This window comes from Brassica rapa, chromosome A03, assembly GCF_000309985.2.
Source record: "Brassica rapa cultivar Chiifu-401-42 chromosome A03, CAAS_Brap_v3.01, whole genome shotgun sequence".
Lineage (NCBI taxonomy): Eukaryota > Viridiplantae > Streptophyta > Magnoliopsida > Brassicales > Brassicaceae > Brassica > Brassica rapa.
In genome coordinates this window covers 31,876,181-31,901,429 of record NC_024797.2, presented here as the reverse complement: position 1 = coordinate 31,901,429, position 25,249 = coordinate 31,876,181, and the positions used below count along the sequence as shown (strand labels likewise).

Below are 25,249 nucleotides of genomic sequence, written 5' to 3'. Positions count from 1 at the left end.
AATTTAAAACAATTTGGAAAAAACAATTATAAAAATGTTAGAATTTGAAAACTTATAGTTCAAAACTAATAGTTTAATTTTATATATCGATAAAGTAAGAGATATAAGAATCTTTTATCTATTTAATGAAACGTCTTTTATTCATTTTCTTCCTTTTGATTATTTTTCTCTTTTGGTCATTTTAAAAAGAGGTTATTTGAAATAATTGTTCTTTTCTAATTTAGTTATGATTTCATTTCAACCTTATTTTCTTTTTCTGATTTAGTTATGTTTATAAGAGCTTTTAACCTTTTTTTTTTACTTAAGCCTGGATTTCAATTTTAGATTTCTGTCAACGAATAAATTTCTATATTAGTTGTATTCTGTTTGGATTTTTATTCCGGTGTATAATACTTTACCACATAGTATACTAGAAAGTATTGATGGACCAATAAAGTAAAAAATATAAAAGCTAGTATATCATCCATTCACTCGGAAATAAAATCTCTCATTTGGCCAATAGAAAGTATGAGAAATCTACTATAATTTCATGTAACGTTTGCAATGGAGTTATCGATCAGTAAATGTTTCAGAACTATAAGAATGATCAGATTTTGCAACATAATTGGAAGATATTAAACGTCTAAAAGAGAGTTCCAACTACTCAAAACTCATTTATGTACAACAGACGCACAACAAAATGGCGAATAGTTTGGCACGTAGTGCTCGGCAACAATCATGTTTCGTCATACACATGGATTCATAGTTATCAAGTCTATTTATAGAGTTGTAGTTGAGTCTGATTATGATGCTGATAAAAAAAAAATATTTTACCACATCTTAACATCTAATAGAAAAAGCTGGTAATATTCTGCGTATAAAGATTCGATGGATTTTGTGTTTTTTTTTTTTGAAACTAAAGATTCGATGGATATATCTCAAATCTTATATCTGATAATTAGTTGTCAACAAAACGAAATCTGATAATGAGATTATTCTATACTTTGTTACATTTTGATGATTTACATATCTCTTTTCAGTTTAAATTTTGTTCTTTAGAATTATACCGAACCAAACAGTTCAAAAAGAAAATAATCCTAAGTAAATTCTTCCTAATAGCATATTCCCAAACATCCGACGCTTATATAAAGCCTAGTTAACCAACTGATCACAACAAACACCAAAGCTCTTAAGCAATCAAACCATTAAAGATGAATGTAAAGTGTATAATCATTGTTCTAAATTTAAGATACTCAAATTGTTATAATCATTGTTCTAAATTGAAGATAATCAAATTGTTATAATCATTGTTCTAAATTTAAGATACTCAAATTGTTATAATCATTGTTCTAAATTGAAGATACTCAAATTGTTATAATCATTGTTCTAAATTTAAGATACTCAAATTGTTATAATCATTGTTCTAAATTGAAGATACTCAAATTGTTATATCAACACTACATTACAAATTTAAGGTAAAGCGTATAATCATTGTTCTAAATTTAAGATACTATAATCATCCGGCTCTTGGAGCAGATAAATGTCACACGTGACACAAGCGATTATCTTTGGTACATGACAAGGTAATAAAAAGAAAACATGAGCTATGGCTGCAATGTGATTCTCAGGACTTGCTAAACCAACATTTTGGAATTTGATGTAGTGTTGATATTGGCGAAACTGAATCATTCTTGCATTGTGGAGAGCTACCAACTCTCATTGTTCAGTCCACAAGCCATGCCGTTCATATATTTGTCAATGGACAGCTTTCAGGTATATGATACTCCCTCACTTTCAAACTAAGTATCTTTGTAACATATATTTTTGTTACAAAATAAGTGTTGTTTAATGATTTGAATGTAACTTTTTCTATTAATTTATCTCTTTTGCTCCTAATCAAACTAATAATAAAAGTTATGCAATTATAATAACCAAACAAAGACAAATTTAAACATTTAACTAGTTCCTTAATTTGTGTGCAAAACTCTAGAATGACAACTAAATTGAATTGGTGGAAGTACTAACTTACCTCATTAACTTCCATTAGAGAGTTTTTGATATGTATAAATTCACAGGTTCTGCCTTTGGAACAAGGCAAATAGGAGATTCACTTATAGGGGAAAGATCAATCTACATTCTGGAACTAACAGAATAGCATTGCTGAGTGTTGCTGTTGGATTACTAGTTAGTATTCTTTTTTTTTTCTTTCTCTCTGCTGCTTTAAGTTTTTTTTTTAATCATTTTTCTCTTGTCCTGATCATCCTTTTTGTGTTCAGAATGTGGGTGGGCACTTTGAGTCTAGGAACACTGAAATCTTGGATCCTGTTGCACTGCACAGTTTGTCTCAAGGGAAGCGAGACTTGTCATGGCAAAAATGGACATACCAGGTGGAGCTGAGAGGTGAAGCTATGAATCTTTCATATCCAACCAACACACCGTCTATTGGGTATCCTGGATATGTCTTTAACTGTACAAAAGCCTCAGCCTCTGACATGGCACAAGACTTATTTTGATGCACCTGAAGGAGATGAGCCGCTTGCTCTGGACATGGAAGGCATGGGAAAAGGTCAGATATGGGTGAACGGTGAGAGCATTGGTATATATTGGACAGCATTTGCAACCGGTGACTGTGATCACTGTAGCTACACCGGAACATATAAGCCAAACAAGTGCTTATCCGGCTGTGGTCAGCCTACACAAAGATACTACCATGTTCCGAGATCATGGTTAAAGCCGAGCCAAAACCTGTTGGTCATATTCGAGGAGATTGGAGGAAACCCATCAGCTGTCTCTTTGGTTAAAAGATCAGTATCTAGAGTTTGTGCTGAAGTTTCTGAATACCATCCGAATATCAATAACTGGGAAATGGAAAGCTATGGGAAAGGACAAACGTTTCATAGACCAAAGCTTCATTTGAAATGTAGCCCTGGTCAGGCTATTTCAGCTATCAAGTTCGCAAGCTTTGGAACGCCTTTGGGAAAATGCAGGACTTACCAACAAGGAGAGTGTCATGCAGCTACTTCATATGCTATCTTAGAGAGGGTAATAATCTTTACTCAGATAAAGAAAGTTTTTAACACTTTTTTGGTTTTATAATCGTGGTGTATTTTTGTTATATGCAGAAGTGTGTAGGGAAAGCGAGATGTGCAATGCTGATATCAAACACTAACTTCGGGAAAGACCCATGTCTGAATGTGTTGAAACGGTTGACTGTTGAAGCAGTTTGTTCCCCTGAGACATCTTTAACCAGTTGGAAGCCTTAAATACAACTATTGAGCTCTTTGACTACAAAATGTATAACCAAACTATACAGAAGACAGAGAGAGGAGGAAAAGAAGTGTAAGATGTGTTGAAATGTGTGTTAGTTTTGAACAGAAATATTGTGGTTTAGAGTAGTTTGAGTTAGATAAAAGTTGTAATGAGTCTTGCGCAATTCCGGGTCTTGTCAAAACGTTCTGCCCACCGGTTACCAACGACAATTTTAACCAGTTACGGAGACTGGAATTGTTGGGTATGAATGAACTCGGTTTAATGTTTGGTTTTGATTTGTCTTTGTCAATGGTTTATGTTAGGAGAGGATATTCTATTGTTGTTATGTTTTCATTTCTAATGGGTTTTCTCTTTTTTTCTGTAGTTATGTTTATAAACCTTTTTTTAACTCGTTAATTATAAAATCTTTTAATCTGTTTACTTAAGCCTAAATTGCAGTTTTAAAAATCTTCCAGTTTTAGGGGTGTTATTGGATAATTCTAGTGTTATTGGATTATGATTCTTTAAAACTATATTTAAGTCTGATGTTATTGGTTCATGGATTTGTAATAAGTTGTTAAAAGTTTATAGAAATCTGGTGTTATTAGATCGGGTATTTTACAAAGTCATATAAAATCTTGTGTTACTCGGAAAAAATGAAAGTAACTGATTTTGTCATGACTTAAAAGTCTGTTGTTATTCGTTTATTGATTCTACATATTTTCTTCACAAACTCTGTTAAGTAAAGTATTGCACATCGATCATGTATTCTCATATACTTTTTATAATTTAATCAAATTTAAAATTAATAGCATTTCAAAACAAACTCTGTAAATTTTGGTTGCAACACGTCTTCACTTACTTGCCACTGTAAAGATTGTATCACGTAATCAGTTCACTCACCCCAATATAAAATTCCAACTAAGTACAAACCTAGTAAATTCCTAGGAAAGTCAATGGTTTGGGAAGTGGGCACAAAGAACTTTGATCAAAAACTTAAAATTTGCAAGCTACGAAAAAAAGAAAATGAACTCCTGCAAAAATGCAAATAGGAGAAGGGAAACGGAAGAACAAGAAATATAATACAAACTGGGAAAATGAAGAGGATACCAACAAATTAACACAACAACACAATATCTTAAGATACTCTGCTTAAGTTTATAATTATCTCGAATAAAGAATCTAACGATTTAATAAAACTCTTCAACAAATTATTAAGAAGATTGAAATATCATTATAACTCTTTTAAAATTCAGAAACTAATTAATTTTAAAAAATCATCAAAACTCTTTTTAAATCAAAAACCAATAACAGCCCCTTAGATTTTTTGTATTCTGTTTAGATTTTTTTCTTGTGTAAAATATTTTACCACATCTTAACATCTAATATACAATACAAAAGCTGGTAATATTTTGAGTATAAAGAATCGACGGATATATCTCAAATTTGAAAAACTTATAATTGTCGAAAAATATGATAAGAAGATGATTATTCAACACTTTGCTACATTTTGATCATGTGTTAATAACAAAACTCACCAAAATAAACGAAGTTAATATCAGCGAGCCGAAATATTTTTTTTCCTGAATTAACTACATTTTATTTATACGATCATAACTAAATCAAAATTAGTTATTCTTACAAAAAAATCTTTTACATATCCTTTCCGTTTAAATTTTATTCTTCAATATTATTCTCAACCAACAGTTCAAAAAACAAAATATTCCTAACTAAATACTTATCACTAGCATATTCACAAAAAAAAGCATATTCCTAAGCATCCTACTCAAACTTATATAAAGATAGTTAACAATTGATCATAACAAACACAAAGCTATTGAAACAATCAAACGATTAAACATGAACTCAATCCATTTCTTCCTATTATCTCTAGTGCTTCTGAACATTACCACTGTAATCAATGGTGGAATGACAAGTAAATACGTTAGACAAGCTCTGCCATCGATTGAGATGTCTCTGGAAACATTTCCTCCACCCTCTGGTCATAATGTTCCTGAACAGGTTTTGAATATATCTTTTCAGTTGCATTAACGTATCAAACCATCATTTTGTATTAAATTTTTTTGTATTGTTTTTTCGGTATTATTTCAGGTTCATCTAACGCAAGGAGACCATGACGGACGTGCCATGATCGTCTCGTGGGTGACGCCGTTAAACCTAGCTGGTACTAACGTCGTTACTTACTGGATCGCTGGTAACAGCAGCGACGTGAAGCCGGCAAAGAAGAAAGCTCATGGTTCAACGTCCTCTTACAGATTCTATGACTATACTTCCGGTTTTCTTCATCACGCTACCATTAAAGGACTCGAGGTTTGTGTTGTATTACTTAACTTGTTATTTAAGTAACAACATGATCTTCTTTTATGTGGTGTCTTAAATGTTTTTTGTTTTACGTTGCAGTATGATACTAAGTACATCTACGAGGTTGGTACCGCTAAATCTGTTAGACAATTCCACTTCACGACTCCTCCGAAGGTTGGACCCGATGTTCCCTACACATTCGGGATTATTGGTAACTCACTGATCTCTTTAAAACTATATTCAAACTAGTGTTATCATATCGATATGAAATAAGTTTTTTCTTGTAGGTGATCTTGGACAAACTTATGCTTCGAACGAGACATTGTACCATTACATGTCGAACCCTAAAGGCCAAGCCGTTCTCTTTGCTGGAGACTTGTCTTACGCAGACGACCAACCAAATCATGACCAGAGAAAGTGGGATACTTGGGGAAGATTCATGGAGCCTTGCGCTGCTTACCAACCTTTTATCTTTGCCGCTGGGAATCACGAGATAGATTTCGCTCCGGAGATTGTAAGATTTGCTTAGTCGCATTCGATTCAAGTCTTTTTTGTTGTTTGGTTTTGTTCGGTTTAATTTGAATCTGTAATATTAGGGTGAGCCTCACGCCTTCAAGCCTTACATGCATCGTTACCCTAACTCCTACAAATCCTCAGGGAGCATATCTCCTCTTTGGTACTCAGTCAGACGTGGCCCTGCTCACATCATCGTCCTCTCCTCTTACTCTGCCTACGGTAACAAAAGAAAATCACAAAACCCTAAAGATTTTGTAATCTCTCTTTATTTTATTACGTAACATCACGTAATCTCATTACCAGGCAAATACACACCACAATACTTGTGGCTGGAGCAAGAGCTGAAGAACGTGAACAGAGAGGAGACTCCATGGTTGATTGTCATTGTTCACTCGCCGTGGTACAACAGCAACAACTACCATTACATGGAAGGTGAGAGCATGAGGATAGCGTTTGAGTCGTGGCTTGTTAACAGCAAAGTTGACTTGGTCTTGGCTGGTCACGTCCATGCCTATGAGAGATCCGAACGTTTCTCCAATATTAAATACAACATCACCAATGGCTTGAGCACTCCTGTGAAAGATCTTAATGCTCCAATGTACATCACAATTGGAGATGGAGGAAACATTGAAGGAATCGCAAACAGGTACTAAAGAACAATATTTTAAACTAAATGATTTTTTTTTAAATTTTTTTTATATAAAACTAAGTTTTATGTTTTGGGTTTACATGTAGTTACACTGACCCTCAACCGAGTTACTCAGCCTACAGAGAGGCTAGTTTCGGTCACGCTCTCTTGGAGATCAAGAACAAGACTCATGCGCTCTACACATGGCATAGGAACCAAGACAATGAACCCGTCGCAGCCGATTCTATCATGTTGTATAACAGATACAATTTACAAACGGACGAGTAGTTTCCTTCAACATGAATGTCTAAGTTCTTGTTTTTTTTCTCTTATTTGATTTAGAATTTTAGATTTGTTTTCTCTGATTTTCTGTTTTATTTGCTTTTTCATCAGATTTAATGTTTTCAATTTAGTTTGAATAATAAGATTGCGTTAGATTTTGCCCAATATTACAGGGATAAATTTGTTTGGATTATCAAATATTATCTTCTTTTTTTATATGCAAACAAAATAAATACATTAATAAGGAAAATAATATTTTATAATGCGAAATGTAAAATATCTACAACACTCTGATTGATCTGCATTCCAAAAGCGAAGAAACTAAACACGCCTTGTTGTTTACGTAACTAAACCATCTCCAAAAAAAACGCGTTGTTTTCTTAAATATTGATAATGCAGTTAACGAGGTATGCATGCATAAAGGGAACTGCTTATCTTTTGCTCATTGTGACTGAATTGTATGTTACAGCATTTGCATTTGTACATTTGTATTCGTCCTCAGATACAAAACGGGGCCACTTTTGTCAAGATCGACAAGATTTGATATAGTCAAAGACAACTCACCAGCTTTAGCTTTCCAAGACGACGGCGCCAGGATGGATCCCGATGGGATCAGAAAATGCATCAAAGAAGTCTAATACGACAATTGGACAACGTAAGTATTTTTATATTTTGTTAAAAGAAACGTTGAACTTCTTTCTAGTCAGGTTGCTACAAAGAGTTTCACCTTTTGCGTGTGTAGATGGAAATGGTTTTAACTTTTAAGACAAGTACCATGAGACTTGGAGCGTATTGATATATACAATATACACTCTGAACTTGGCGTGTGTTCTGTTTAAGTTTACTATGTTTTTATCTTCTCTGTTCTAGCAAAGCTACACAGAGCGTTGGTCTTCTGTCTTACACGTTCTTTAGGAAAACGGGCCAGGATGATGTGACTGTTCTATGGTAAAACCTTCAGCATCTGTAGCTTCTTGTTTTCATGCCTGAAACATTATCTGATCATGGATTTAAGAATTTAGGAGATATAGACATTTACTAAAGATTTTAATAATTTTTTCTCCATAATTTGAGGACCTATGTTTAATTGTTTTTGTATATAATATCCATGCGTCTATCGCAAGTTATATTAATCGTTTCTGTAATGCAGATTGATATTTGATATATCCAAAGATGGGCCCCAACCAATTATTTATGAATCTTCAGAAGATTGGTCTACCAACCTTAACATTCTTCTCAAATGGTCACAGGTTGGTTCCTTCTAAACACTCTAATTTCACGTGTAATTCTAATGTGTCATGTTTATTAATTCTATTCTTAACCAGTTTGAGGATATTGGAGCGCATGGAACAAAAGTAATTATATACAACTTGTGGCTTAATGATGAAGGGATCTATGAGCTGAGTTTTGACGACGATGATGAGGTACTTAACATTTCTTTAAAGGGCCAGGTATTTTGCAGGAGTTGGGTTCTAACATTTGTATAACAGGACAAGACTCCGAGATGAAAGTGTTCAGGACGAGAAACGGATTAACTCGAGAACATTAGATCTTAGATCTCATATCTCTTACCGTGTTAGGCATTCTCTAAGGGTAACTCTCCTGAACATTCTTTCTTGCTGTTGCAAGGGTGTTTAAAGGCTGACTTTGTTAGTTTCTTTATCCTCAGGCTTACACTTCAATGCTATATCTCAAAATGTTCGGAAATTTCAAGATTATATATTCTTCGTGGAATCTCTGTGGTGCAGTTCAATATTGCTGATTAATTTAGATATCCTGAGAATATAATGTACAAACCACAAGCAGCTGCAATGAAACACAAACCAATACTTCCTCTTTCTTTCTTTTCATGTGTACTTTCACATGTTAATGTTTAGACAGTGAGAGCAATGATCGCTAAGCATTCTTATATATAACAGGCTGCAGCTGAAATTAAAGTTGGATTCATCAAAGAGGCGCCTAAACTTCCAGTTACGGTTTCAGTGTATATGTAAAACTCAACATGAACAAAATTAATTTCATGAAAAATTGGATTATTAATGTGTTCCTTCTTAGTAGGTGCGAGGAATATACAAAGAAAGAGACTGGCATGGAACAGACAGTAAGTTTGATTACATATTATAAAACCAGAGACAAACTGTTACATAGATTCTAAGTTCTCACATATATGTAAATGGATGATGAAACAGGTAAGGAACTTAGAAAAGGAACTGGAAGAAGCTAAAAGTAAATGTGCACAACTTGCTCTGCTTGTGGATGCTAAGAGGAAGGAGATGCAGCAAGTTTAGTTAAAACGTTAAGACTCTTTGGAATCTAAAGACCACCCTAGTTTGATTAAGAACTTAATTATGGTGTTCTTGCATTTTCTTATAATCGTGCGCATTTGTAACTGCCAGAAAAATAGTTAGGATCTAAGACAAGCCTCTAAAAATAGTTCTACTTAAAGTATCAGAAGTTGATATTGTAAGAACCAATTCTCTTTCAAAGTTTACTAGAAAGACTAAAAAGAAGTGGTCCTGCGTGTTACAAAAGTATGAATTTAAATTAATTTTATAGAGTGGGGACAATTACAGAAACCTAAGTTTTATCATTATGTATATATCTTAATTATATTAAAATCCATTAGACATCAAATTTCATTAAATGAATAATGGAGGAGGTAAAGGTGCAGTAGAATCTTCTGTAATCAATTAATTTGCATCCCAACCCAACTGGATTAAATGGATAATGAGTGGTGCGAAGTGAAAAAACACAATTTACATCATTACATTTATATGGACCGACCGACCAATCACTAACAACGCATGGACCATAGTCAAAATTCAACATCCATTGCCCTATTATTATTGATTGAGCCAAGATCCATAGCTCTTTAATTTTTACTTTATATTCCATGCCGATCTTTAAAGTGTAGTATAGGGTTTGATTGTACTTTCGGTTTGTGTTTACCTTTGTTTAGATAATTAAAAATCATGGCTAGTTTTAAATAAAACCACTGAAAATTGGAAAATTCATTATAAATGCTTTTTTATATATTTAGTATTTGTATACATTTCAGTCCTTTTCTAACCATCTCTAGATGTTTTCAATAGTAAGAAAATCCAGCTTTTTATGAGTTTTGGGAATTAGTTTGGGTTCGATATGTAATTCCGATTAACAAATATGAAATTACCAAGAAAATACAGAAGACTATATTATTTGAATTATTTGAATATTGAAGGGGATATATGTTAGGTTTGGTGCATAACTCTTATTCTTCTTTAACTATATTGTTATTATATGGTTGATGTATATATCCAATAGATTAGACTTTTCTCCAAAAGACTCAAATATGCCATGTTGTTATCAACAAAAAGCCACATTTAAAGGCTGAGAAAATGACAGCCATTACATTATAATAGAATTTCATTTTTTTCCATTATTGTCTAAGTTCTTGTTCCCATTTGCTAAAATGTACTCCTTTCATGAAGCAAGCAAGCATCCCAAAATTAAGACCTTCTAGTACTACTTTGTTCAAATGTTGCCTTAACATAAACATTTACATATTTACAACTTAAAAAAAAAACAAACCCTTAAAATAAAATAAAAGCCAAACTTTTATTATAATCTCATCAGCGACGACAATCTCAACTTTTATTTGTATTACATCGATTCACTCCCCCACAAGCGATATTATCTTCTTCTTTTTTGAAACACTGTTTGTTATTTATTTATAAAACATAAAAAAACTACTACAAAATAAGAAAATATGAAAGTTTAAGCAAAAAAATGAAGATTTTAAATAAACTGAGAGAGAGTCAACGCAGAGGAGAAGACAACACTGGGCTCAAGAGACCTCTCGACAGGTTTAAGGGACAGACAGCAGACGTCTTCTTCTTCTCGGGCCTCTCCCACTTGTCATTTTCTCTTCTCATTCTTTCGTTCTTTCTTTTCTTTTATCTTTTCTTAATTTAAAAACCCTTCATGACTAAATTTCACCATTTTAAATAGCATTTCCTTTCCAAAACCTTCGGATTAGACTAACCTGATCCTATCCTGATAAAAAGGCGATTTTAATTTGATTTTTATTTTTAGATATTAATTTGGTCCAATTATGTGGTCAAGCGGACGAGTTTACTATTTAATTATACAATAGCAAAATAAACGATATAGCTATTGTTTCTTGTTCTATTCGGATGTGACACCACAGATTTTTATAGGGGAGAAATTATAAAATGACTGATTTTAATTTTTGGATCTAAAAATTTCAGACCAATCCAACAGGTTTTTGGTCCATCACAGCATCTTCAACTGTAGAATCCTTGTTGATGTACTACCATCTCAAACAATGTTTTTTTTTTAATCTCAGATAACAAATACCCAGAGTCGTGCTCAGAGGCTTTTGAAAAAGGCATTTGCCTAGAGCTTCCAAATTTTGTAAAAATTTTAGGGTCTCAAATTACAAAAAAAAAATACTTTTACATAGTAGTTAACATATTATCTTAGTTAGATTTTTATTTTTATTTAAATTTAAATTTGACTTCTGTTTAAAGTAACTAGGTTTGTGATTATTTTTGCTATATTTTAAATAAACCTATAAAGATTCTACTTCTAAAAAACTGTAAATATTTGATCATAATGGTCTTTTCTTTTATATGTTATGAGTTAGATTTATTTTATATATTTATGAGAATTTGATAAAGAAAATATAATATTTTCAAAATATAGTTTATTATAGTTAATTTAAATGCTAAGATTTACATTTTCGACAGCTACCAACATTTCAATCAAAAATTTATATCTTTGTATTTATATTACAAATCATACTTTTTGTTCATGATTTAAAATTTTTATAAAATAAAATTTTGGTTAAGAAAATTTAGAAAACGTTTATGTAATAACTCAAAACTTTTGAGTGTTATATATATATATATATATATATTATTAAAAATATATCATGTAAAATATATTTTTGAACTCGCCTTGGACCTCCGAAAACCTTCGCACAGCACTGCAAATACCATGTAACTGGATGAATATACCTCATATAATCATCGGATAGCATGGAATACGTGTATGAAAATTAAAATATATTAAATTGCATCCGTATTTAATCAAATTGTATGCATTTTATTTTACATATTTTATGGTGATTTGTGAAGTTTAATAGCTCGGACATTACGTGATATGGCCTGATATGGTCTCTTCCTAGAGGATGCAAGGGGACGGGATCTTATTACCAAAGAGTATAATTAGGGATATTTCAAATCTAATATCGTTTGTCATATGTTTTTTTTAACTTAATTGGTGTCCTTATGTTTTTCCTTGCCGAAAGTGTTTCCTAGCCGTGAGAAGAATTTTCGATGCCCTAAACACAATAAAAACTTAGCCACAAATTTAGATATTTTATAATAAGTAAACTTTATAAATAAACTGTTTGTTGACATAAAAATAAACTATTTACAAAAAGTACAACAAAAATATAAAATTTTAAAGGACTATGATCCATAATGCAGTAATTTATATATAGCTATTAGATTTTTAAAAAAAGTAAAAATGGAATAAAAGTTAACTGTTAAATACGAAGTTAAGGAAAATATAATTCATTGTCGTAAAGTTAAATATAAACAAGTGAATTATTAGAAAGAAAGATAAATTTTATATTAAAAAAACAAAGATTTAAACCATAACAAACAAGTATTTGTAGACATGCTTCTAATATTTATTTGAAATCAATTTGATGCCCTAAGCCATTGTTTCTTCTTCAGCCACATAACAAATGAGGCTTATATTATACAGCCTCATTTTACATATATTTTCCAATCAAAATATACACCTCCTGATTAAGTCATCTAGATAGCAAATCTAGTGATATGAAACGAAGATATTATTTAATTACACAATTTTGGAGCAAAAAGGTGATCCTACCATCATTTTGTATTCTTTGTTTTTCATATTATATTATTTTGTGTCAGAATATGTTCACTTAGTTATCCTAGAGAATGCAAATCAAAATATTCTTATTCATAGATTTTATTACATTATTTTACTGTCTTTTGTAGAAACATAAATAATTCACAGTAAAAAGAATGGAATACAAAAAAAAGTAGACGTAGGTGGCGCAGTGTTCCCTTGTGTAGCCGCAGAGAGTCCAAAGAGTAACGTGCATTTTTTCTTCTTTTTTCACCTTTCCTCAGTTTTGTTGTTGTTGTAAATATTTCCTTAATTATCAGATCACTCACAACTAATATTAATATGATCACTTGTTACAATCAATAAAAAGAGCGCCTCTTTTTCACTGCCCCGAATCTCTCTTTTTCCATAAACTATTCTATGGTGATTTTTTATACAACACTGATTGTTAGTCTACTGGTGCGTGAATAATTAAGTTCGCCGAATCATTGATTTCCTGGTGCGTGAATAATTAAGAATATCTATAAATTTAAAAGAGAAATACTGACATCCAAATGTACTATAGTAAATTTAAGCTTCACTAAGAGATTTTCAATCACAAAAAACCGTAAGAACAATTCCAGTATATCTCTAAAATTTTACTCGAAATTCTATTATAAAATATATTTTCCATAACTTTATATGAAAATAAAAAATGTTAATTTTCTTTATATTCAGGGAAATGTTGTTATTTCCTTTATTTAGAATAATTTTTTGTATTTGCAGAAAAATAATTTAAATTTATATATAGTTAAATAAATAATTTTAATTAATTATAAATTCATTTTTGATCATATGATTTCTGTAGACAACTGTGTTGTGATTAGACATAAAATTCATTTAAATGATTATTAAAACTTACTTAAAGCTACGTTAAAGTACGAGAGAACCTAAGGCATCTAGGTGAGCAATTAATATTCTTAGAGACTAGATAAAACGTATAATTAAGCGGTATTAGCCATAATTAATACTCCGTTAAACTATACGTACAGGCACATGTGCTAACTCTTTTTTTTTTTTTATAATACGTAAAAATCATAAATGTTATATAACTCCAAGGAAAATTTGATCAAGAAAAAAAATTAAATTGTTCCATGTTAAGATCAAATTCGCCACGTGACAAACTCTAGTCCATGGGATGAGAACAAGAAAGCTTGGACCGTGGATCATCCCCCGGGGGTGTGAGACTCGGAGTCGATAGAGAGAGAGAGAGAGAGAGTATTTCTCTAATTATATTTACTTTCACTCGGACAGAACTAGAAGCGTTTTGTTCAGACAAAGCCGAAGTGAGAAGGGGAAAGAAAAGCTTTTCACTTTGGTTTTCACAGAATCTGCAAAAACCCAAATCAGAGAGACTTAAATTCTAGGGATGAGCAGAGCAGAGCAGAGGAAAGAGAAAGCTAAAGAACGCGGCGGCGTGGCAGAAATCTATTGAGAAAAACAAAGATCATACACAGACCCAGCTTAAATTCTTCTTTCTTAATTCTCTTTTATTTCTTTCTTTCTTCTTCTTACTTTCTCCCACTTCAACTACTCATTACTTTTTACCAAAAAAAAAAACTACTCATTACCAAGAACCACACTTTGCTCCAAGAGAGAGAAATTAGGGTTTAGATTCTAACAGCTTTAGTGAGAAAAAGCTGAACTTTAGTGAGAAGGAGAAGTAAAGAGGAAAAGGATTTCATGGTAATTAGGGTTTTTGAATTATGGATATTGTTTGGTCAAGATTAGGGTTTGAAGTGTTAGGTCTTAGGAAATGGCTGGGATGTTTTCACTAGGAGGAAACAACAACAACAACAACAACAACGGATACCAAGAAGAAGGAAATCAACAACAACAAAAGACAAACTGGGTTTGGTATAGATCAAACACAAACACCAATAATATTAACCCAAGCTCGAGCGTATGGCAGATTCCACCAGAGCAACAGATTCTCATGCATCACCATCAACCACATCCACAACAACAAAGCATAGATCTTTATCCAGGTCATCAGATAGAAGTCTCTGATATAGCCACATCATCAAGGTCCATCACCATAAGCTGTCGGGACTGTGGAAACCAAGCCAAGAAAGATTGCACTCACATGCGTTGCAGAACTTGCTGCAAGAGCCGCGGCTTCGATTGTTCCACTCACGTTAGGAGCACGTGGATACCCGTTGCGAGACGCCGTGAGAGACAACAGCAGCTTCATATGTCCACATCAGGAGGCGGCGGTGGTAGCGGCGGTTCGAGTATCCCTAAACGTCATAGGGATACAACTCTTCCGGAAACATCCTCCTCTCGCTTACCATCCGACTCAGCAGGTTTTTGTTTCAGATTTATTTTTATTATTCAGACGACTTCAGATTCCAACCATATTTGATGTGATTTTTAGAATAAAACTCGGATACATTTAAAAGCAGCTGTTAATGTTCCATTTTACGGCAACTTTTTTTTTGCTTATATTAAAAATATAACGTTCTGACTTTACGTTTTTTTTTATCAAACATCTTTAAATTGTCAATTTCGTTTGATTTTTGAGGTTTTCAAGATGTTTGATAAAACCATTATATGTTGTGTTCTGTTGTGAAAGCAGTCATCACATAAATTAATTTGAAAACACAAACGCTACTAGAGAAAACATTAATTAGGCGCAAGAATCTATTGTTTATGTGGGACTTTTCGGGTGTATTGTTTGAAACTTAATGTGTGTATTTTTTAGGGTTAGAAATGGGGAAGGCGAGTTTTCCACCCGAAGTGAGCTCTGATGCGCTTTTCCGGTGTGTAAAAATGAGCGGCGTAGACGACGGAGGAGATGGTCAATACGCTTATCAAACGACGGTGAACATCGGAGGTCATCTCTTCAAAGGAATTCTATATGACCAAGGCCCTGAAAGCAGCTACATGAGTGGTGGCAGTGGCGGAAGCGATCATCATAGCTCTTCTGCAGGAGGTGGAAATACGTTTAATACTCCAGCTATAGCAGACGGTGGAAGAGGAGGATCCTCGGCGATGTTTGTAGATCCTAATTCTAGTAGTTACTATTCAAGTAACATGATGACGATGTTCGTGCCACCAGGTACGCAATTCTATCAAAACCCACCAAGATCTTGATTAAATCAAGAACTCCAGTTTTTAATATAATATATTGAAACTATATATGTAATGTGTGTTTTGAGTGTTTCTTCATCAGCCCTATGTAATAGATGGACGACTTTTCATATCGTATCAACATCTGCATGTTTGTTTGTCTTGTAATATGTGTTTAATTTTATGCTTCTTGTACGGTAATGAATATATATTATTGGTGGTTTACGTTAATATGTAAGTTTTGTTTTTTTTGGTTCTCGATGTTGCCGGTTGCTCCTTCTCCCATTGGGTAACCTCGAGATTTTCTTATGTTTTAATATTGGATAAATTATAATATTTTCATATGGTACAGTGAAGTCTATCTATATTTAAAGGTAAAGTAGCAAACTAACTAAAGTGAAATCAATAGTGACAAACGACAGGAAAGCAAACGAGGGCAAAAAAATTTCAGCATATAATAAGTTATGATAACCGTACTGGCCGGTCTCATATATTGTCGATTCTACACATAGAGGGTACCACTTCACAATGAATTGGTGTTTGAAAAGTTATGAACTCGTGGATTAATGATATAGATTGTTCATGCATCACAGGCCATGGTAACAGCAATTGGTATATAAAACCTATTAGTTTTAGTGCATACTAAGATTTAGTTAATTAGCTCCTAGCTAATACAACCTTTCCTAGAGTTAAATTAGTCTTGCTTATACCTTAGGTTACACAAACACATTAAATAATGTAGCGGATTGCATAACTAACAAAATATGAAAACATTAATATTTTTCTCTCTGTGACGTCTTTCCGACGCCAACAATCTATATATTGTATAACACCAACAAGCTTATATATTACAGTACCAAAAAATAACTTCTTGTTATATTGCACTATGCTGCTAAGAAACATCGGCCATAAGATATGTATCAATATCACGACCTCATAACCAGTGAGCTCGTTTAGTGAGAGAAAAATTACTATTAGTTACATATTCTTTTATTTTTTTAATGAATGTCAAGTTTATTCAATCCAAAAAACTTTCTTACAATGAATTAGTTACATTTTCAGTATATAAAAGTCTAATTAATTCATAGAATGAGTATATTAAAGAGAAAACGACCATTAAAACCCTGAATTTTTAAATTAAAGCCAAAAAAAACTTTCAATTCGTGTTTGAGCCAAAAAAAATTCTCAACTTTCAAATATTGGCCGTTGTAACTCTTATATTGTGTTGACTTGGTAATTTAAGAAACCCGAATAGTCAACTATGAAATCGTTTAAAATAAACATTTGTTAACTCTCTAACTGACATCATTTTAAAAATTGATTAAAACATCTATCAAACGATATTTTTTTGCTTATGTAAGCATTTAAAACATATTTTTCGCGAAACCAGAGTGAAGAATATGAAGTTGATTTGGAGATCTGGTTTCACGAAAGAAATGCTTTAAGTGTTTACATAAGCGAAAAAATATTGTTTAGTCAATATTTTAATCAACTTTAAAATGATATCGTTTAGAAAATTTAAATACGTTTATTTTTTAATCCATTTTAATAGTTGACTATTTGGGTTTCTTAAATAACTGAGTCACCAAAATATAAGAATTATAACAGCTAATATTTGAAAGTTGGGGATTTTTTTTTTAACTCAAACACGAGGTTGAAGACTTTTTGGCTTTAATTTTAAAGTTATGTTTTAATGGCTGTTTCTCGTATATTAAATATTTTATTATTATTTAAATCTTGATAATCTAATTGCGCATATATTACCCGAAGTTAGGAAGCAATAACAATGTATAAATTATAAATAACTAACGTAATCCTAATTCCCCGGGGAATTAGACATGTGTGCAACTACGAATACAGATCCATTATCCATATATAACATGTTCACTTTGTTGATCACAAATACAAGAAATTAGGGAGACAAGAAACAAGTAAACCACATGACGTTACGTAGTTTATAGCCTCGGGAACGTACCTTGACTTGCAAGTCACCTATCCTCCCTTAATTTTGAACTCTCCAAGAGTGAAGGACAGAACTAGAAGAGATATGGTTTCTGGTTGGATTTGAGTTCAAGAAGAATAGAAGATACATATACAAACAAAGGCAGACAAAGAGAGAGAAGTAAAGATGAAATTAATAATAGTGAGGAAGGTTGAAGAGATTGGATATAAAGAGGGGCAAGTAAGGACGACGTACCAACCAAAAGAAAAGAAACTAGCTAGGGCTTTTGGTAGAGTTTTACATAGGGTGGGGATGAAAGAAATTGCCTCAGTGATGCAGTGACCTATTATTGTGGTGTGCGCGCCCATACTTTTTTTTTTTTTTCCGCCAAGGATTTAATTTTTATTAATAAAACGGGCCAAGCCCAACATACATGGCCTAAGGCCCAAATACACAAAAAAACCTAAAAGCCCAAAAGCCAAACGGCTACAATCTATCACTTTAACGGGCCCGCGGCCCAAACTAAACAAGACCGAACGACGTCGGCAGGACAAACGCATCAAGGAAGCTGGCTGCTGTACACGTGGAAGCATCTGCGCCTTCGGATCGACACGCGTCGCACACCGCCTCGACCTGACCGTCTCCGCCTCGAAACGCCTCCAGATCCATCTCACCGTACCTTCGTTTCGCCGGATCTCATAACCCGCCTCGATCTACCTTCTTCTCCGATGGTCCTCCACCGAAAGCGTCATCGGACAAACCGCGCTCTCATCAGAACCACCCACTCTTCTCTCGGGATTAAAACCCGAAACCACAACCTCACCTTTCCGCCGACAAGAACAACAACCCAACCAAACTTTCACCGCTAACACCCAAACTTCCTACGGGTACCACGCCGGCAGTGTAGAGCTATAGTAGCCTCCACCCTCCGGTAACAAGACGGCGACGACGGAGCTAGGTAAGCCTTCCCCTCCCGGAAACTGAAACCGACGACGGCGGAGCTACAGGAGCCTCCACCTCCCGGAGAAAAACCGACGACGACGGAGCTGTAAAAGCCTCCCCTACCCGGATTCGAACCTTGATCTAAAAATACTTCCTCTCCACCGCAGGTGTGCGCGCCCATACTTTTCATCAGCTTTTTTTTTTCTTTGGACAAGACACACATACACACCTTTACGTACATGTATACGACCCCATCTATGTAATTCTAATATAAATTTCTCATTGAAAAGTAGGTATGTAACCGTGGTTACTAAGAATGTAACTCGGTAGAAATATATGTGAAAATTACTTATAGAATATCATATAACTTGAATGACATATGGTGCAAACTTATTAGGTGAAGATATGAAAATCAAACATAAGTGATATGAACCAATCACATATGTGTGTGTTTCTCTTATCGCTTTCTGATTTTATCTTTTAAGACCGAGCATTAAGAGGACAAGCTTGAAGTAAGCTTCACGAAATGCTAGTCTAATAAAAGTGAGCTTGAAGTTGTTCCATGGAGGGTATCGAGCTTCCAGATCCATTGCTAAGCTTCCTTCCATTATTGCCTTCTCATGACTGAAACATTCAAATGAGTATTTCCCGTGATACCTTCCCATTCCACTCTCTCCCACTCCTCCAAAGGGCAACGCATCACACATATACTGCAATCCCAATTACCACTCGAAGACATGAGAAATGCTTCTTTTTTTTTTTTGTAAATGATTAGAAAGTTAAAGGTCCGAAGGCCCGTAGATCCGCTTAGACTAGTTTGATGGGGATTAATTAATCTTGTGGGTGTGTGGAAGAATAGTTGGGAATATGGACAATATTATATATACCTGGATCATGACGTCGTTGAAGGTAACACTTCCTGAGGATGTTTCTGACAAGATTCTAGTTTTAAGTTTCTCGTCCTTGGTGAATGCATAGATAGCAAGTGGCTTTGGTTTTGACTTGATGAACCCTATGCTTTCTTGGATGTCACGTAACTTCATTACATCGTAGACAAAAAAAGATCAGCAACGATTAGACAACTATTTACTCTAATGAATACTTTAACTATGCTTACTGTGATGATAGGGAGAACTGGACCAAATATTTCTTCATTCATTATCTCAGAATCAAGAGGAGGATTCAACAAGATCGTTGGCTCAACATACCTGTCAAACAAACCTAGGTTAAAGAACTTGCAGAACAGATTCCGTGTAACAAAAGAAACGGCATTAAATCAAAACTATACAGCTTCTCTTCGTCCATGGAACCACCATAGACGATTGAAGCTTGAACACGAGGATCATTAAGAAGACGAGACAATCTCTGAAAGTGTTTCTTGGTGACAATCCTAGCTACACATCCAGATTCTTTAGGGTTTTCTCCAAAGAAAGACTTTATCACCGGCTTAAACATTTCAATCTATAGAAAAAACAACAAACTCTTAGAGACACTAACAGAGACAGCGCTTGCATTTGTGTGGACACGTACCAGGGAAGACGCAAAACTCTGTTCCACAAGAACGTAATCTACGGAGATACAAGCTTGTCCACTGCAAGATCCCCATTTTCCTCCAGAGATCCTCTTGACAACCGACTATATGTTCATTAAAGTTAATACAAATTCAGACACTTTCAACATTACTTAATATTGGATGTAAGAAAATAGAGCAAAGCACATACCTTCATGTCCTTTGAAACAGAGTGGTGATCAATAATGGTGGGACATTTTCCACCAAGCTCCAATGTCACAGGAGTCAAATTCTCTGCAGCTGCAGCCATTATAATCTTTCCGATTCTTGGACTCCCTACAAACAAACAATAATTAGGCATATTCCGCTACAACAAGCATGTAAATGAATGAAGTCTCACGTCGGTTGTTGGAGAAATAATTAATTAATTAATATATAAAGAGATAAGACCAGTCCATTTAATCGTCGTTGGAATCCGTACGAAGCTAATTATAGAGTGTTGAGGTGTGAATAGAGTGATACCGGTGAAGAAGATCTTGTCCCATTGATGCTGCAAGAGGATAGTCGCCACATCAGGTCCTCCTTCAATAACTTTTATGGCTTTGTTGTCGAGATAAGACGGGATTGTCTTAGCGAGCAAGGCAGATGCATTAGGGCTTAATTCAGATGCCTTGAGCAGCACGGTATTGCCTGCTGATATTGCCCCAATCATTGGGTCCAAAGACAAAGCTGACCACAAACAATAAAAAGCACAATATTAACTCTATTAAAAGATTTCAAAAAAAAAAAAGTAACTGATTCAAGATCCAAACTCTTACATATAGGAAAATTCCAGCTAGACAGAACAAGAACCGTCCCATACGGTTCTGAGATCACTTTCCCTGTTGCTGGGTAGAACAACAGAGGAAGGTTGCTCTGTTTTTTTCATCACCAAGAAAACAATTATCCAAACAAAAAATGATTAATCAATATTTTTTTTATCTCATACTACAATTATTAACGTATTCGCATGGCGTTGGGTTCTTACTTTTCTGGGAACAACCCATTTGTCAAGACTGTTCAAAGCAGTAGTAGCTGATCTCATGACAAAACCAAGCTCATCTCTAAAAGCTTCAATACTGTGTTTGCCCAAATCTTGAAACAGAACATCGCACATCTTGTCTTCGTTGTCTTTAACCATCTCGATTATAGCTTCGAGCTGTGTCTTCCTCCACTTCACACTCCTCGTCCTCCCGCTCGCAAACGTATCCCTCATCTCTCTCAAGCTCTGATCCACAGTCTCCTTCATGGCTTCCATGGATTTTACTCCCTCGACTCTGTTCAGAAGCAGAGTTTGGTTTTATTAAGAAGCTCTCTTCTTGTTTGTTTGTTTTTGATTGCCTCTTTTGGAGTTAGAGTGTTTCATTTTCAAGATTCAACCACTTATAGGTGGTGTTTAAAAGGGGAAAGAAAAAAAAACTAGTTGGGAAAGTGATAAGGTAAACATTAAATAGGTTCTGCTATCTTAGGTTTAACAATCGTTATCATGAAGTTACAAGTCCATGTCTTTGTATTAAATGTTATAGTTTATAGTTTTATGCAATGTTCACATGTTAGATATTATAATTTCTACAAATATTTAGTATATTACTATATGAAATATATGAATCGGTGACATTAATTGGTGTGTTTCACAACTAACAAAGTCCGGACCGTCGGTTATTGAAACCGGACATTGAATGCCTCGCCGCTGGTAAACATCAAATTCTTTATATTTTTGTTAGTGACACCCGCCATCAAATTCATACATAGTTGGGAACTTCAGTAAGTTTGCATATTAATTGGAAACCTCAATAAGTTAGCGTCAGTACTACGTTAGTGTAGGTGATTGTTGGACCAATTTTAGATCTGTTATTATTCTTATGTAGTGTAGGTGATTGTTGGCAAAACAGTCATACAATTCTGATCCGATCTAGAAACTGAAAATACTACAATAAATTTATCATATATTTACTGAGAAAATGATATTTTAAATATTATAATTTGAGGGAAAGATATTTCTTTTTACCCTTGTTTCTAAAGTAAAATTTATCGATCAGGATTTTCATATAGAATTGTCCATTATGTGTTAAAAAAAAATTGTCCATTATGTACTGGTTGCTTCTCTGCCGACACACATGGAAACCCCATTGAACATCCATCCTACTTTTTACTGTCTTTAAGCGATCCGGCCCATTTTACTAACTAGGCCTCAATTATATTTTTTGGCGATGGTTAGATCTCTGGAATAATGGAGCCCATTGGACTAAATAGGCCTGTATGGTATGCTTTTTATTACGATGATCAGATCCGAAAAAATAGGAGAAGTACAAGGGAGGGGTGTTCCGAGAATCGAACTCGGGACCTCTCGCACCCGAAGCGAGAATCATACCACTAGACCAAACACCCGGTTGATGATGTAGCTGTAAAGCTACTAACTATCACTTATATCGGAAATTCTATATGAAATAAACTTTTTAAAAACATGGATTATACTTTTTGATTCGTTTGTTGATTTCATTTGATAATAATTTACTATGTAATTTTCAGTTTAACTGATATGCGACTGGAGTAAATTTTTATTAGATGTGAAAAATTGACAAGTCAAATAAAGAAGATAAATCTTCCAATTGATAACATTAACCAGAAAAAATGATGGAGTTGCGTAAAGTGGCGGAAACCACAAGGCACCGAAACGTACTTGATGGGCCCAAATCCATTTCTTATCACTAATAATAATCCAAAAATGAAGACTTTAGCAATTTATTTAGCTTTTGCCCAAAAAAAAAGCAATTTATTTAGCTAAATAAGTAAATAAACATTATTATGAAGTCAAAGTCTAAAACCTTTCAATACGTTTCATTTTTTTAATTAAAACTCATAAGCCGCCCAAAAAAACAATAAAGCTCATAAGATTAAGTAGCATTAACCTAATATTTAAACAAATCTTATGAATAAGCTCAAAAGAGCATATGCACATGTGGAATGTCGTGAATCTAACCTTCATGATATTAAATGTGAACCAATGAAAATGGTTGATTACGTACTAGTTTTTGTGTTTACTGTTTAATGTTTCTTGATATAATTAGTGTTAATTTGTATTAGCTACGTCATACATTTTAAACTCTGACACAACATAATTGTCTGGTCTGATATATCTTAGGATTGTAGCGGCAACTGGAAGATTAATTAATATGAAAATAAACTGGTTAATTTCCGAATAATATTTACGTTAAAAATATGGACAATTCATCCTTTTATTTGGAAGTGGTTCCCTTCTTTATTTTCTCTTCTAGAGGGATTGGTTAGTTTTGCGGAGACTATTCATTGTGGAAATAGTGTCCGTGTTAATAATAATAGCTCAAATACGAAATTGAACTTTTTCACCAAAAAAAACGAAATTGAATATCCCATTATTTACTAGGCTTGGACATTCGGGATCCCAATCAGATTTTGGTTTTTTCCAATCGGATTTCGATTTTTCGGATTTATCAAAATCAACCCTATTCAGATCATATGAAAATTCGATTCGGGACAGGCAAAGATTTGGGTTGGATTAGTAAATCTTCAAAGAACCGGTACAATACAATACGATGTACTTTCGGGTTCCAATTGGTTTTTCGATTTAAAAGTACATGATTTGTATCTACTTTGTAACCAAAACATAAGTAAAATCGTTTATTCAGTTTTTAAAGTATCTGATTTGCCTATTTTGTAATCCAAACATAAGTAAAAAAGATATAAAAATAAGAAAAGAACATCAAAAGTGATCATTCAAAATCAAACAAAATGTAAACATATTTATCAATAAAAAAAGAGAACCAAATAAATGAAAACCAAATTTTCATGAAATGAAAAACATTATTCAGTGAAAAAAAAAATCTAAAATCTTCAAGCTTCAACCATCAACTTTCATATAATAGATAATTATTTTAGATGTTCAATAATATCTCAGTGTATTTTGGATACATATATATTAAGAATTGAAATCATGTTTGGTACAAGTTTTTTTTGAGATTTTGAATGCTCCGGGTTCTATTGGATATTCATTTAAGTTTGTGTTTGGTTAGAATAATATCTATAACCTGACATACCATAAAATAAATAAGATCCATTCAGTCAGGATCGGTTATGATTTATTTTTATCAAATCCTAGTATTTATTATGCTCAGAAGAAGTCATGGACCATGCTAAGTGAAACATTTGCCACATCCTTCTAATTTTTTTGAAAAAAATTACATATAAATGAATCCCTTAAAAAAATTAGACTCTTATATTCGAATTTTTTTTTTTTACATAGACGTAATCGCATGCTCCAAAATCTCAAAATTGACCATGACTATATGCCGCTAGATTATCACCACTTCTAGTTATCCAATATTGTTATAGATAATAATTGATTACTATTTTTTTTTCTTTTTGTCCGCCAAAGAATGAAAGCATTATTTTAGCTTTTTCGAGTCTCGAAATTCATAGACTTACCAATAATAAAATTTACGAAGAATAGAAAGTCCATTTCATGGCAAACCCAAGCTCAAGACTTACCAAATATAATTTTACAATTCAAATGTCAATACGTAAATTTGTCATCGTATGATTTTCGTATGTGTAGGTTTGTATTTTCTGTTATATTACTCGGTGAAGGACTTATATAATCTACGACAACTTTTTTGAAACTTCTGTAAGTTTATCTTGAATGTCTTACATATCCCATGCGATGACAATTTAAAGTTTCACAAATACCATTTCTGTTTTAATATTAGTATGGTTTCGTGAATCAAAATTTTTTTTTAATGATACAGTTTTTAATTTGTAATATTTTGTTTGTACTTTGTAATATTTAAAACTAATAATAAAA

At 33.4% G+C, this 25,249-nt stretch overlaps 3 protein-coding genes, 1 non-coding gene and 1 pseudogene across 5 annotated transcripts; 3 read left to right on the top strand and 2 right to left on the bottom strand.

Annotated features, from left to right (window-relative positions):
- The first annotated feature begins 679 nt into the window (after window positions 1–679).
- Window positions 680–4,250, top strand: LOC103862670 (annotated as a pseudogene).
- A 592-nt stretch (window positions 4,251–4,842) lies between these two features.
- On the top strand, window positions 4,843–7,169 carry LOC103862464 (purple acid phosphatase 6). The gene is made up of 7 exons (XM_009140170.3): window positions 4,843–5,250; window positions 5,341–5,559; window positions 5,650–5,761; window positions 5,838–6,064; window positions 6,147–6,285; window positions 6,370–6,712; window positions 6,802–7,169. Exons 1-7 carry the CDS (start codon window positions 5,089–5,091, stop codon window positions 6,980–6,982), a joined length of 1,383 nt encoding a protein of 460 aa, XP_009138418.2. The 5' UTR covers window positions 4,843–5,088; the 3' UTR covers window positions 6,983–7,169.
- Window positions 7,170–12,869: 5,700 nt separating this feature from the next.
- LOC103862463 (protein SHI RELATED SEQUENCE 2) lies at window positions 12,870–19,248 on the top strand. Its single transcript, XM_009140169.3, has 3 exons — window positions 12,870–15,213; window positions 15,612–18,275; window positions 19,031–19,248. Exons 1-2 carry the CDS (start codon window positions 14,664–14,666, stop codon window positions 16,001–16,003), a joined length of 942 nt encoding a protein of 313 aa, XP_009138417.1. The 5' UTR covers window positions 12,870–14,663; the 3' UTR covers window positions 16,004–18,275; window positions 19,031–19,248.
- LOC103862462 (aldehyde dehydrogenase family 3 member F1) lies at window positions 19,151–21,816 on the bottom strand. 2 transcript variants are annotated; one of them, XM_009140167.3, is made up of 9 exons: window positions 21,401–21,813; window positions 21,192–21,288; window positions 20,896–21,102; window positions 20,585–20,709; window positions 20,394–20,498; window positions 20,152–20,324; window positions 19,981–20,071; window positions 19,751–19,900; window positions 19,151–19,573 (listed from the first exon to the last, which is right to left on the bottom strand). In XM_009140167.3, the coding sequence occupies exons 1-9, from the start codon at window positions 21,668–21,670 to the stop codon at window positions 19,337–19,339; spliced, it is 1,455 nt and encodes a 484-aa protein (XP_009138415.1). In that variant the 5' UTR covers window positions 21,671–21,813; the 3' UTR covers window positions 19,151–19,336. The 2 variants fall into 2 exon arrangements, with proteins under 2 accessions (XP_009138415.1, XP_033143617.1); XM_033287726.1 differs by lacking the exon at window positions 20,394–20,498 and having other exon boundaries at window positions 21,401–21,816.
- A 912-nt stretch (window positions 21,817–22,728) lies between these two features.
- Window positions 22,729–22,800, bottom strand: TRNAP-CGG. The gene has a single exon. It is a non-coding gene; the product is annotated as a tRNA-Pro (tRNA).
- Between the last annotated feature and the right edge of the window lie 2,449 nt (window positions 22,801–25,249).

Excerpts from the sequence above, each read along its gene's own strand:
- LOC103862464 (XM_009140170.3), top strand. The coding sequence starts at position 5,089 with ATGAACTCAATCCATTTCTTCCTATTATCTCTAGTGCTTCTGAACATT. Across the intron at positions 5,251-5,340 it reads GTCATAATGTTCCTGAACAG|GTTCATCTAACGCAAGGAGA; the intron begins GTTTTGAATATA and ends GTATTATTTCAG. Across the intron at positions 5,762-5,837 it reads CTACACATTCGGGATTATTG|GTGATCTTGGACAAACTTAT; the intron begins GTAACTCACTGA and ends TTTTTCTTGTAG.
- LOC103862463 (XM_009140169.3), top strand. The coding sequence starts at position 14,664 with ATGGCTGGGATGTTTTCACTAGGAGGAAACAACAACAACAACAACAAC. Across the intron at positions 15,214-15,611 it reads CTTACCATCCGACTCAGCAG|GGTTAGAAATGGGGAAGGCG; the intron begins GTTTTTGTTTCA and ends TGTATTTTTTAG.
- LOC103862462 (XM_009140167.3), bottom strand. The coding sequence starts at position 21,670 with ATGGAAGCCATGAAGGAGACTGTGGATCAGAGCTTGAGAGAGATGAGG. Across the intron at positions 20,710-20,895 it reads GGACAAGATCTTCTTCACCG|GGAGTCCAAGAATCGGAAAG; the intron begins GTATCACTCTAT and ends GTTTGTTTGTAG. Across the intron at positions 19,901-19,980 it reads CAGTTCTCCCTATCATCACA|TTACGTGACATCCAAGAAAG; the intron begins GTAAGCATAGTT and ends GATGTAATGAAG.